The 14,785-nt window shown below is 37.3% G+C and overlaps 1 protein-coding gene across 3 annotated transcripts; it reads right to left on the bottom strand.

The window, feature by feature from the left end:
- Positions 1–6: 6 nt before the first annotated feature.
- On the bottom strand, positions 7–14,779 carry LOC115266632 (uncharacterized). Of its 3 annotated transcripts, none has more exons than XM_062844064.1 (5): positions 12,312–14,779; positions 11,461–12,252; positions 7,074–10,051; positions 5,935–6,987; positions 7–5,204 (listed from the first exon to the last, which is right to left on the bottom strand). In XM_062844064.1, the coding sequence occupies exons 3-5, from the start codon at positions 7,325–7,327 to the stop codon at positions 4,004–4,006; spliced, it is 2,508 nt and encodes an 835-aa protein (XP_062700048.1). In that variant the 5' UTR covers positions 7,328–10,051; positions 11,461–12,252; positions 12,312–14,779; the 3' UTR covers positions 7–4,003. The 3 variants fall into 3 exon arrangements, with proteins under 3 accessions (XP_062700048.1, XP_062700050.1, XP_062700049.1); XM_062844066.1 differs by lacking the exons at positions 11,461–12,252; positions 12,312–14,779 and adding an exon at positions 10,318–10,640 and having other exon boundaries at positions 7–3,810; positions 3,980–5,204; XM_062844065.1 differs by lacking the exons at positions 11,461–12,252; positions 12,312–14,779 and adding an exon at positions 10,318–10,640 and having other exon boundaries at positions 7,074–9,813; positions 9,873–10,051.
- Positions 14,780–14,785: the final 6 nt, after the last annotated feature.

Here is a 14,785-nt window from a genome sequence, read left to right as displayed (position 1 = left end):
CAGATACACACTAGAGTGGGTCATCGTTTATATGGAAGAATGGAAAACTTAATGGTTTCCCATCAGATCAAAGCTTATTTGATTCCATTTCAGGGCCCAAATAAGTGTGCAAAATTTGGGCATGATCGGTTATGTCTACGTTTAGCGCATCGCGTTTGAAGTTTGTATGGGATTTTACATGGGAAAACACACTTTTTTACATTTCTTTTACAACAAGCTCGAATTTTTCTAAAACCATGCAACCGATAAAGTGGAAACATAGCCTAGGATGTCCTGAAAAACTTTGTCGAAGACCGCGAAGTGATCTGATGCTTATGAAAAAAGTTATAGCGTTGGCATTGCTTGGCGAAACAGCATGATTTTGTTGCTATTGTTATTCCTTTACATGTTAAAACATAAACACATGCATGCGGTTCGTTGGTTATAACTATTTTCACAAGCATCGGATCGCTTTGAGGTCTTCAACAATGTTTTTCAGAACATCCTAGGCTATCATTTTTTAGTATCGGTTAAAAAGTTTCAGACAAACTTTTTCAACTTGTGGAAAAAATGCAAAAAAGTATGTTTACCCATACAAAATCCCATACAAATTTCAATTGCAATGCGCAAAGTGTAGACGCAACCGATCGTACTCAAATTTTGCACAGATACTCAGGACCCGAAACGGAACCAAAAAAGCTTTGATCTGAGAAAACGGTTCCGATGACCCACACTAATACACACATGCAAAATGGTCATTGGCAGAATAATTAAAATAAATAATTTATTTATAACGATTAGAATGAATTTTAGAAAATTTGCTTTGCAGATATGGCTAAAATTCATATTTTGATAAATTCATTGGTTTATTTCGTCTGGTGTTTTATATCTTTGAGTCACCACGTTGTTGCGGGAAGTAGTTTTTGTTGGTGGAAGTTATACTAAGGAGCACGATCTGGAAGTAAATGATGCGACCTGAGCAACGTAAAACCTCTGAAATTCGTCCTCTACAACTTCTACACGGGAAAAAATCCGCTGCTTCAAACCTGCTAAATGAGTCATGATCTCGCTTAAAATGTGTGTTTTCATGTTATAAATATACACCACAAAAAAAGGTCATACTTTCATGACTCATGTTGCCGTAACGTCACCTTGGCGTTACGTTTTTTAAATTTATTGACAAAAATTTGTAAGTTAAGTCATGATATCATGCCCATGAATACCAGAACTATTAACTAGATTCATAAAACCAGAAGCGGTATTCATAGAACTAGTAGTTGTCATTTATGGTTCCAGTTTTATTAGCGAAATTTGGTAAGTCGGTTCATATTATCATGAAGTACGTACTCAAACTATGAACTAAATTTATGAAAGCTTGAGCATTACTCATGGTGCAAGTATTTGTCATTTATGGTACTGGATCGATTTGCGAAAAATGGTAGTACTGGTCATGTTATCATAAAGCATGTTCTAAATTTATTACCCAATGTTATAAAAACATAAGCAGTATGCATGATTCTAGTATTTGTAATTTATACTATCGGATTAATTGGTGCAAAGTGGCAATTAAGGTCATGTTATCGTGAAGCACGCACTCTGAAATCATGAACAAGGTTCCTGAATATTGAAGTAATTTTTATGATTCTGGTATTTGTCAATAATGATGCCCGTTTTATTAGCAAAATGCCGTACATAGAGTCATGATACTATGAAGCATGCATGCTGTAGTCATGATTCGCCTTCATGGAATCACAAGAAGTACTCATGATTATAATATTTCATCCTCATTCTTGTTTACGGATGTATCCACTTTCGATCGAATTTGATTAGTTCGAATCTTTCGCTCATTTGATTATGCTGACGTAAACGGCAATACACACGAAATACTTTCGAAAGTGGATTCGAACGTAAACAATACAGGCTCTCTTTCGCACGGCATCACGTTTTCTGTCATGTCTCACTGCTTGCTCCTTACGAGCTTTGCTCGTTTGGCTGCACTTTTTGAGATTTCTTTTGTCTTGTCTGGCTGCAAAAAAAAACAAAGTCTATTCTTCATTACCACCACGAAACCTAACCTCGAAATGTTTGACATTAGCCAGGTCATTTTGGCAGATCACACACATGCAAGAAAGAGACGAACAATTTTCTTGCAGTTTGCCGACCTTTTCTTGCTCGTGTGAGATCTGTCAAAATGACCTGGCTCCATACTGTCAAATTTTCATTCATAAAATGAGCGATCAGTTGTTCTGAACCGTCTCGTAAAATGGTCCATAGATATAGGGGGCGTCCATAAATTACGTCATGCATTTAGGGGGGAGGGGGGTTCAGCAAAATGTAACGAACCTTACAAAAAGTTCAGAGATCCCTTACAAAAAGTGCGACATAGGAGGGGGGAGTTGAAAAAGCCAAAAAAAAAGCGACTGATGGTAGGTTAATGGCATTGAGATGCGTGAAGCCCAGCTGCGAAAGAAACGTGTTTGTTTATAAAAAGCAGATAGGCCCTTTTCAAATGTTACGCTAGATTTCCTTCAATTCAATTACCCCGAAAACCATTACCCCGAATGACACATTAACATCCTGATCCTATAACATTACCCTGAATTAAATTACGCCTACAACCATTACCCCGAGTGTCATATTACCCCGAAAGATATTTCCCCGAATGACGAAACAGAAGCCGCATTCATAATTCTGATGTTTGTCATTTGATTCCGGTTTGATTGAAGGTCTAGTTGTGTGTTCTTTTTAAAAGATCCAATATTTATTCATCATTGTGCTTAAAGGCCTACTCAATAGCCCGCAGTAAATCGCGGGTGCTTTTGGGTAGATCTACCGCTGGGATTTTGAACAGATGAGCCTGCAAGAACATCCAGAGGGGCTTGCAGTCTGGTGCATACTGGAGATTCAAAACATATACCACTTGCATGCAAATGCAAATGGCATGGAGGATGTGGTCTGCCTTGTACTCCGCTCCCCCGAAAATAACGAGCACCGCCCCCTCTCCCCGCGATGCCCCAACCGAAACAATTTGCGGCTGCAAATTAAGGTTCTCGAATTTTTCCTTAAGGAAATCCAAACGCGTGCTGATTTTATGTTCCATGTCGCCCGCCGTCTGCATAGAAAAGAAAAGATTTCTATTAAAAAAATATATAATAAAATAAAGCAAGGCTGAATTGTATAAATTGTTAGTAGTAATAAAATCATTACAAAAACACAGGAAGCAGTGAAAGAAATTTTTTGTAAGTTCTCATCGTAATAGGCTGTTTTACCTCACCCAAATATGTCAGGAAAAGGCCTACTTTCCCACACCAAATTAACAGTGCGGTAATGGCTCATTACAGCACTGATTTGTGTTGCGTAATGAACCATTTGAGCACTGGTTTCAGTTTTGGTCAACTTATTGATGCTTTCTGGACGCAGTTTTGAAAAATTGTGACAACTGCACAGCATAACCTGTTATGATCAGATTTTCTTGAACATCTTTATGAACATCAGTGTGCAGTTTGTGAAAACGTTTTGTTTAAAACTATCCTCAAGGGTAATTTATGAAATTGCAAAAAACGTTGTACGCAACTAGGCGCAGAACTCGATTTTTCCAGCACTCGTCGTAATTATCCACCTCGGCAAGCCTCGTTGGATAAATGTACGACTCGTGCTGTAAAAATCGTCATTCTGCACCTTGTTACGTAAACTACTATTTCCAGGTATAATTCATTATTGTCCTTTTACATTTATTTCCTAGACGCCTTTCTGTCCCTCGAAAAGAAACAAAATATAAAACCGTTTTAACCATTTATTTAATTATACAATAATTCGGGCGCTGTGGAATACCTGTAAAGATAAGAAAATCGAGTAAGTTCTTTTCTTTTAGTTCCAACTATTTATTTGCATCTTTTGACAACGTACTTCAACCTCAACTAAGGTCAAAAGTGTCTCAAAAGATGCAAATAGTGGGAATTAAAGGGAAAAAATCTTTTACATTAAGCAGCGAAATACTTACACCGCAATTGTACATTATAAGGAATCAATTTCGAAGGCGGATTGCTTTCCGGCCATCTGGCAAGTGATGTAAATGGGACGGAGAATGTGTGATGTCTTCAATACTGCATTTATCGATCACAAAATTTTGCGGATCAACTACATATGCATCTAAATGTTCGACGAACTGTACGGCACTATATGTATGGCAGACGAATGTTATCTCATTGTTGTTTTTGATTATATGGCGTACTTCTTTAAAAACACTGTTCTGACTCCAGACGATCAACATGGTCCCAGAAGTGATCTTTGTTTTCCCAAGCATAACGTAGTTTAGTACTCGCACGATTGAACAGCTGTTGTCAGAAATCAGCTCGCTCGGGATAGGAATACAGTCAAGCTTGATGAAAAATCCAGTCCCTTCATCCAACTGCAGTGGTCCAAAATTACTGATGCACTTGAAAAATTTATGGGCCATCTTAAACTGGTCCTTTATCGCCAATGTCAAGGCAATATTTTTCCGGGATGATGTGACGGTGGCTATTTTTTTAAAGTATTTATGTTTCATTTCGGGTATGAATGTTGATGTAAATCGAGTTGGACCCATCCACTCGATTGCGAGCGGGTAATGCGTCAGAAAATGTGCTTTCGGTTTAAGATGCTTATTGAAGAGAACCTTGTACTGGGTCAACGTCTGTTGAATGAGTTGTTTAAACTCTTCAATTTCCTCAGACGTGAAAGAAGGTTTCATTACGCATGACCCAACCTTAGTGACATTTATGAGGAATGTCCACTCATCTCCGGCCGGTACTAGGTCGCCAATCATCAGGGTGATATTGTCGACGAAGCACTTCATCTGTCCTGCGGTCATTTTTAGTTTTAGGCTGTCCAAGTTCTCCTGCCTTATTTCTGGCGGAATACTTTTCCGCTCGTTGATGTCGTAATCATATCGCTGGACACGCTGATTCAATGTGAACAGCGAGAAAAATCCTTTTGCAATAAAGTGAAGAATGCAGCAAGCGAGAGCATCATGAGCGAATCCTTCGAAAAAGTCATGCATGCAATCCACAATCTTGAGGTCGGTGATATGAAAGTCCGGAATACTGTTAAAAACTGAATTTTTCTTAATTCCTGTTTCCGAAAAGCGATTGATCTCTAAAGCTTGATTATATGTTTCTTCGGTCCGGTACAGATTAGGTTCGTCCACAGCGCTTTCCCTTATATGTTCCAGATCCATCGAGCAAATCCTGAATAAATAGAAAATAATTGTAATTAGTTTTGTTTCATTCAACCACACACGTGTGGTTACGTCTGTTTGTCTGTGATTCAACTAGAAGGTAATTATTACAAACTTATAGTAATAACCCGATTTAATAACTCCTTATCATCGGTGATTTGAATATAGCAAAGAGAGCAAAAGACTTAGACACATAAACAGAAACTTAATAGGTACATTCCCACTCTTTCTTTCAAAAATCTCAATGTAACAGGAACATTATAGACAAACAGACGTAGAACTATCCACAATGTTCATCGTTTAGATTTCTACGAGTTATTCAAAATATTCTATAGTTGAGTGTAGAATTAACTGAGTGTTAAAATATACATTGATAAAAAAAATCACGCAGCGTTGTAGCTCCTGTTTGTCCTAGTGAGCGCTTGGACAAACACAATGTGATTATCACTGTTTTTTATTATTTTATTTTTATTAGCACTGATCATGCAAAAATGCAAATTGTTCAAAGTTTTACGTCTGTTTGTCTATGAAAAATAATGAAAAATGACAGACTAGCACGGATAAAATCCAAACATTACTGAAACAATCAATAGAAACATAAAAGTATGATAAAAATCGGGTCATTGCAGCAATTATATACCGAGTAAAATTATTGTTACAATTCTAAAACACTAATGACCAAAATAAACCACTATCACTAACTATACATATATGACGATCGTCTCTTGAACGTTTCCTACCTGCATGGATGGTTGGCAACAAATGACCTGCTGTAGTCCAACAGGCTGTTTAAGCCCAAGTTGTCTCCTCTCAATCCGCCAAATAAGAAGAATATATCCTTATCTTCTCCTTTTACCTGAATTTTCACAGGTGTTTTTTCTAGACGAGATATTTCCTGGATCAAAGTGTTTAGGATCGCGTCGTTGGAGAAAGTTTTCTCAATGGCAGAATATACGAACTGAACCAGGAACATGTTTTCAATCTTGCCATGGATGTGACGTGGCAAACTCGGAAAATTCAAGTAGAACCCAGTCAGAGCTTGCTTGCCAGCTTTCGAACCCAGCGGGTTGTTGATTTCAAAAGAATCAGCAAAAATGAAGTAAGGGATGCAAATTTGACCAGGTCTTTTTTCAGTTTTTTGCCTCCAGAATTTTCCTTTCACGAAGTTATCGTTAAGGTTTCCATTAGAAGTAGTCATTTTCTGATAGTTTTCCAGCAATGCCTCAATATTAGCTTCGATCTTGAAAAAACTGGTAAAAAAATTCTCTAATCCGATGTACACATTGCATTTTGATTTTTCTAACAATTCTACGCTATCGTTACCAATTTCCACAGGGATCAGCTCACTGTTAACTTCGTCGAGTACAGGCATGTGGAAATGACATTCTTCCTTCAATAACTTAACCAATTTGTGATCTGTGTTAACTGCATCAAACGCCTGTGTTATTTTCATTAATTCGTTCAATAATGGAACTTGTTCTGCTTCTGAAACGACTGGTTTGATGACTTCACAAGCGACGGACATCAAAGGTTCCAAAACCATATTTTTGAAGGAAGCGATAACTTCGAACACCATTGCTCGATTATAGTTGGGCAAGCTGTGCAGAAATATGGCAAATGCTGTTCCAGTTTTTTGAATTGTTGTTAGTAGATCATCATCAAGCTGCCTTCTTATATCATGCCAAAAACCATCGTGTTGAACATCTTCGTCTCTTGTAGCACCTTCAAAATTCTGTTCTGCTTCGGGCTGCATCGAATTTGATACATTGCGGTGGTCAGTAGTATCGTCAAGACTAAAAAATAAATAAAAATTAAAAAAAAAGTACAATTGAATACCATCGTACACGAATTAGTTGGATCCTATGAATTTTGCACATACCTAATATCTACTGGTTCTGCATGCAATCTCTGAGAACTCCAGTGCTCTGGTACATTTTGAGGGTGTTCCTTTTTAAGATGCCGTACAAAAGATCTGCTGTTTGTATATTCTCTTCCACAGTTTTCTTGGGCGCATTTAAAATGGCTGTGCTGATTCAGATGGTGAGATCTTATACTTGACAAATGTTTCATCAACACATTCGCCCCCGGGTATCTTCGACGGCACAGGAAACATACGAGCCCAGTACTACTCATTGAAAACTACAACAAATTAAAATACAGATTAGAGCAGACCGAAGATATTTAGTTGGGATTCAATTAAATGGTAGGATGCGAAATTAAAACTTTCCAGGCAATGAGTGAAAAGTTAGTGCAGTTAAAATTCATGGTAATAAACACAACAAAAAAACCGGAAATATATAAGAACATACACATTCTTTATTTAAAAAAAAACAAATGTAAATTTTCTAAGATTAACTTACGTGTTACTTAAATGCACGTCAAAAGATAAGTGTAAAAAATATTCGAATAAATATTATATAACATACTTACCCTGATATATAACCAGATAACTTTTCTGATGTCAAATCACTTATGATATATGTAGCTTACCACATACGCCAATGGATACAATAATCTTCAATAATAATTAAGGAGCCACCACGTTAAAATGATCAATCACTAGATTATCAGGAAAAAATGAGCACTTCCCAAAGAACGCAAAAAGTACGTTATCTATTAAAAAATACCATACAAATATCAATCGTAAGGCGCAAAGCATACGCGTAATCATTTGCGCTCAAATTTCGTACAAACGTCAAAAAAATGTCGTATAATGATCGCAAGTTTTAATATTCCTTTCAGGACGGACCACATAAAGCCGAATATCTTGAACATAAGATCTTCCAGAACAAAATTATGTTTATTTCTTCTATTCTACCCACCTATGAAATTATGGGGTCAGATTGGGACCAGCACAATTGTGTTGGTCTGTTCCCAAGACGGTCGATGTTCTAAAAAACCTGAATTAATACAAAATCTAGAAATTCATTCCTTCAACTTTGTTGAAAAAGCCAAATAACGTCATTTTTAATGAAAGTCGTAGTGCGGGGTGACTTGCAACACTCAATGTAAATACAGTTTCCAACAAGCTATTATTAGTTTTTAATATCAGGCGTATTCTGTAAGTATTCTAGTTACTATTCTGATGGAATCTACGTTTAACCCTTCAGGAGCACTTCCACAGTTATTAACTGAGAGCTTCCTCTGCCAATGACCATTTTGCATGCGTATATCGTGTGGCAGGCACGAAGATACTCTATGCCCAAGGAAGTCAAGGAAAGGGGGGGTTACATAAAACAAATTAAATATTTGCATCGGCCTAAATTCAAATGCAAATTTATACAGCATATTGGATAAGGAAACGACATCTTCTTCTTTCTGGCTCAAACGTTCCCACTGGAACTTTGACTGCCACTTCAACTTAGTGTTCTTTTTGAGCACTTTCACAGTTATTAATTGAAGAACTTTCTTTGCCTACCATCGCATGAAACTATATATTGTGAGCAAGCACAATGATACAGTATGCCCAGGAAGTCGAAAATGTTTCCCACCCGAAAACACCCTAGACCGGATCGATTTGATTTTTTGATTTTTCAACGAAATCATTTGAATACAAGCATAAATAGTGATGACTGCTAAGATCATATACCAAGTGATTCACGGGTGCGAAAAATACCGATTTTTATGGGTTTTTGATAAAAATAATAAAAAGATAGCGAGTGTTGCAAGTCAGCCCGTTTGACGGTAAGTTATTGTCAGACCATATTGTAGCTATGATTTGATGCTAAGGTAACCCTAATTGGGTGACAGGGTGTTCACATTTGCATATTTGTTAAAATATTTGATTTATTGCTTTCCAGCGTAGTGCTTCCACATGGAAGTGGTGTCTAGGAATGTCTCCCGGTTGAAGTTCACCGGTGAGAATGCGTTTGAGCTAGAAAAATAAGGAAAACAACAGGAAAGGGGTCCACTATTGGTTAAAATACAGTAGACGTTCGATAACTGCAACATGTTTACGTTTCACTTAGCGAACGAAAATCCGATAACTGCAACGCCTGACAGTGTCAACAAGCCGTCAATTGACGTAAAATGAACGAAAAATTCATTCGACTGTTCATTAGGGCTAACATGGCGCACGATTTTGACGTTTGGCGGTGCGATAACTGCAAATTTGTTGCACTTACCGGACTTGCAGTTAAAAAGCATTGCAGTTAAACCGTTTGCACCGACCGAACGTCTACTGTACCCTAATACTGTGAACTTTTGTATGTCCACGCAGTCATCCTTAATTATTGTTTAGTAAAAAACCGCTTCTATTTTATGTTTTATAGCGATTCACTTTTTTGTTGCTCATTCTTCAAAATTTGTCGAATTATTGTAATTTTGTAACTTACCTCTACTTCCAGAATGAAACTCTCCTGTGTTTCTCTCACGGACGGCTTCCAACTACCCTTAATCCGGTAATTTGTCTGGACAATTAATGGCAGCAACAAGCAAAGTAGATAGTCCTTTTTGTTTCCATCCGATGTGTGACTGTATGCATCGTAAAGTGGTTGGAATGCTTTGTCCTTTGTCACCGCAGAAGAGATTAACTTATCCAGCTTATTGTGCAATAATGGGAATCGACTGTAGAAGGAACTCGTTGCTCCTGGGTACAGCCTTTCGAAGTCCAGCTCGATCTATAAATAAAGTGAAAATATAAATACAATGCTCATCCAATATAAACCAGAAAAATTACAAGAAATCCCGCTTTTGGGTCCGCCAAGATCGGATAAAGCTGGAATAATTCTGACAGGTCTTTCGCTTTCTTGATATCCTCCTGACGTAGCTCGAAACACGCTTCCCAGTTTGTTCGTACCATTTCTATTGGCGATCGTCCATATACTAGCCAGTCTCGGGCACTCAATTGCTCTTCGCCTAAAAAGCATTATGAAAGTCAATGTTCATTTAGTTATAACAATTGTACATATCGTAATACGGGAGTGTCCATAAATAACGTCACGCTTTTAAAGGGTTAAAGGGTTCAACAAAATGTGACGAACCTTACATAAGTTTTAGAGGTTCCTTCCAAAATTGTAACATAGGGGGAGGGATGGTTTAAATTGCTTATTATTGTGTGACGTAATTTAAATGCGCTCCCTAAGAACTTAGCCATCCTAAAACAAATTAACAATTCGGCCTACCTTGCCCGAAAAAACTGTATTATATTTAGCGTTTTATCTGCTTTATAAGCCAATCCTAATAATTAGGATATTTAATATCACCAGTAATGAAAAAAATGCTCAGGAACTTTTTTAATCTCAACTAGAAACACTGCAATAAATCCGCCAGCAAACTCGTTAGAGGACACTCGGTAATCTTTAAAAAGTTCTGTATTAATTTCCATTACTACTTTGATTATTACGTCTCAGATTATTACGGCCGCCACCAAAAGTTTTTTCCGCGTTTGTTTTGATTCGCTATTCATAAACAAGCAGAACATGACGTTATTAGAGCTTGCTGACGTTTATTCACTTCTCTCTTTCAAGCTCGCTTTCAAGCTTGCAGGCGGGATAGGATTTGTTTTCATCGGGAAACTTTTCCTGATGACAACAAATCCTATTCCGCCTGCATGTTTGAAAGAGAAAGGTGAATAAACGTCAGCAAGCTCTATTGGTAGCAGGGAGGGTGCAGGCACGTCAAACCCGAACAACGCCTACCTAACATGCATCGAGCGGGCCTTCCCAAACAACACACTGCGATTTCGCGGGCCACCCCCATCGGCAAAACAAAGCGATATCCAAGCAGGATTCGACCAGGCTTCAGGTCGCGTTGCCAGTCGACACTAACACACTCGCAAAAGATCAGCGGTAGGCCTACCTTGCCGCATGCGGGTCTCCTGATTGGTAGCATAAAACATCGGCCACCAAGTCGGCCACCGCTATGTTGGCCGGGTTGCCAATCATGAAGAATACATTTTTTATCGATTCTATCTCACGGAACGTTTCCAAAAGGACCTATCTGTCAACATTATTTTTTGCGTTTAGGGAAGATTCATTTATTACGTCCATCGTTTTTCGGGATTTCTAGACCCCCCTCCCCTCTCTGTCACGCTATTTTCCTCGAGATTTTCCTATACCTAATACACGTACTGTCACACTTTCTTAGACGAATCGAGTTGCGACACTTCTAAGTAGGTTAAAAATCATTTTTCGCACCGGTGGTCACTTCTATTTCCAATCGAAAACATAATATTAACTGAAGAGGAAATCGATGAAGAAAAATTGATCATTGCAGAATCGTCTGTATGACACTAAGCGCGAGACTTGTCTACAACTCTTACTTACCATGGATGACCGTTGATGTAGGCACAGTATCGGTTTTTTCAAGCCCAATGATTGGAGCACAGTTCCCTTCCTTTTAACCAACTTTCCGCTAGGTCCGATCCTGCCGCCCTCAGGTGTCGTGTAGCCAGGTTTGTAGTAAATTTCCTAAAATTCATACAGCAAGCGAAAAACCATAAGTGAGTCGAATATGAGATTATGCGGAGTATTCAATCACAGACAAAAAGACGCAACAACATACTAACTATATAATTGTGTCATGTATGGAAAAAGAAATTCCAACAAAGATGGCATGCGATAAGGGAAGATTCAAATATTACGTCCATTATTTTTTGGGATTTCTAGACCCCCCCTCCCCCTCTGTCACGCTATTTTCCTATACCTAATACACGTACTGACACACTTTTCTAGACCCCCCCTCCCCCAAATGTTGGACGTAATTTTTGAACGTTCCCTAAATATTAGGTAAAAAGTTTGCTCCATTTCAAATGGTATAAATTAAATGTGGGCTTCAGCCCACGTATACAATTAAATACTTGTAAAGTGTTGCATCTATTTGCCTGTGAAGAGATTTTAACTAACCGGGCTCTCGGTTACGAAAGTTGCAGCAATTTTTTTACTCATCAGATCGTAAAATTTTCCATTGATCTCCAGTCCCTCCACCGCTGCGTCCATTACAATCATCTTCGCCAACTCGTTACGCAAAGTGTTGGTCAGCGTTGCATTGTCTTCGTAATACTTCATAATGGCTTTCCCATCAGACCGGCTGTTCAAATATCCCAAAAAGTCCTTGAACTGCAGAAAAAAAAACAAGTTTTTATTGATTAAGCAAGCAAAATTAGAGACATGTATACCTTTTTGGAATTTGCAGTCAACATCTCCACGGCTGATGAACCTTCTTCCGCTTCGGCAGACTCATTAAAAAGCGTTTTCTTAAAACGAAAAAGATAATTAATAGCGTACTACCTGTGATGGAACATTCAACGGCTGGACCGGTTAATTAAGGTAAGATTTTGTGTTGTTTTTAATATTTAATTACATTATAATTGCGGGCGTCATAATCAAAGTTTCTCCGCAATATCTAGGATGTTCAACATGCTACAAATTTATGCTACGTTCACACTGCGCTCTATATCAAGTAATATAGAGCGATTCTTGATATAGAGGCTATATCAAGTTCTATATTACTTGATATACCATACAAATCGACCGTCATCCTACACTGAGGATAATTTCCGTATACCTTTTATATGTGAAACTACATAATTTTTTGCAATTAGACTTAAAAGTTATGTGTGGGACCATTTGTATTATTCGATACGACACAAATGAAATCTATGGTCAAACTCAAATCAAACTTATTGTTCAGGATTAATAAAATGTATGTGTGAGGTTTATAAAAGTTATAGTTCGTATTTCAATAATTATTATAAGATAAAATCAAATGAAAAATATATTTATTGCTATCATTCATCTGTTTTTGATATAAAATTCTTCATTCGCAAATAAAACTCATAGATTCGTACAAGATTAATATTTATTGGGCTTTGAATTGGGTTCTTTAAGGGTGTCCAGATTATTTCATAATCAGATTCTCCGCCTAAAAATTAGTCGAAATCCAAAATTTCATATTTTTTGGAGTCCGGGAACTATTTTTGAAATGCGTTTAAAGTTTGTATGGGGAAAATTTTTTGTTCGGGTTGAACTGTCATTTCATCGATTGAACTGTCATTCTATCCACGAAAATTAAAATTGTTTTGTTAATTTGACCATCAAAACAAAAGTATTGGAATCCAATAAAATCACGTTATACTCATAAAAATTAAATCTTTCGATTAGGCTACAGAAAATAGCAATATTTTATTCGATTAGGCTACAGAAAATAGCAATATTTTATTCACTAAACAACCCAAATATACGGAACGGAACGTGATAATCCTATAGCGTATTTATATCACACGGAAAAATATTAAAACCCAAATAATAAGTTTTAAAAACTCAAATTTGGCTAAACTGCTTTTAGTTTTAACTCAAAGTTGGGTTGTTTTCTCCCTCGCCCCACCGCAATGTTGTCAAAAACAAAGAGAGAAGCACCGACGCATCCGCTGCTCTTCCGTGGAAGAAGCCAAATTTGGGTTTTCTTGAGTTAACCCAAATTTGCGTCATTTGAGGCCTCCGTTTGGTGAAAATAACTTACCAGTGGGTTAATTTTTTTGCCGCTCTCAAACGAGAACTACTCACTCACCACTTTCGCTGTTTGACGCAAATTTGAGTTATTCCACGGAAGACCGGGATTGCGTCAAAACAACTTAAATTTGGGTTGATTTGTAGTTCCGTGCAAGTTCGTTTCGTACACGGAGAGACGAAACTACCCAAAAGTGAGTTTTTTCCACTCAACTTCGGGGTTGCGTGCGTCAAGCCAATTTTGAGTTGATGGAATCGATGTTTTTGTTGGGTTGTTCCCGCTTGCTTCCATAGTGGTTTCTGCTTTTAGTGGTGTTGCGTGTACGTACACGCTGCATTACACGAACACTACCTGAGTTACTGGTTGAAAATAGTAAACAAAGATCAGCTGTTCCCGGCAAAATCAAATGGGCATATTTTCAACCAGTAGATTTGCATTAGTGTTTGTGACACCGCGCTGCGAAACCACTATGTGAAAAAATACCTAATTTTAAGTTTTTTTTTTCCCAACCGAAATTTTGACTAGGTTGTATTCACTCAAATTTGAGTACTGTGCTAGAAACTCAGTGTTGGCTTGACGCACGGAACTGCAAAAGTTGGGGTGTTTCTCTCTTCACTCTCTGACAACAATAGAAAGAGCGCATGAAAAGGGAGATGAAAAAGAACTCAAAATTGAGTTTAACCCTCTAATACCCAACCCCGCCTTTAGACGGGGTATAGTTTGAGCATTTTTTGTAATTTTTGTATCGTGGACAATCAAATTTTTTATATTTTTGGCTAATATTTAGAACTATTCTGTATATCTCAAAATGGTTTTTGGTGTCTTTTGAAGCTTATCACCGTTTATTAAAAATCATTGAAAAATTGATGTTTTAGTCACCTTTCAGAAGTCATTGTATATTTTGTATTAAATCGCTTCAATTTACATATTTTAAATTTTTCCCAAACCATACTATCATAGTAAAATAGTTTAAGGGAATTGAATACACTCTAAAATTTGTTTTCTCAAAATTACACGAAAAACAAAATTTCCTATGAAAAAAAAATCAAATAGAAATAATTCAACAATAACCATAAAATCTCAAAATATTTTCGTCTCAAAAAATCCGTCTTCCAAATAGGCTTTCAGGAAAAATATAAAAGT

Source organism: Aedes albopictus, unplaced genomic scaffold, assembly GCF_035046485.1.
Source record: "Aedes albopictus strain Foshan unplaced genomic scaffold, AalbF5 HiC_scaffold_818, whole genome shotgun sequence".
NCBI lineage: Eukaryota > Metazoa > Arthropoda > Insecta > Diptera > Culicidae > Aedes > Aedes albopictus.
The sequence above is the reverse complement of the archived record's forward strand: the minus strand, read 5'-3'. Positions and strand labels throughout refer to the sequence as shown.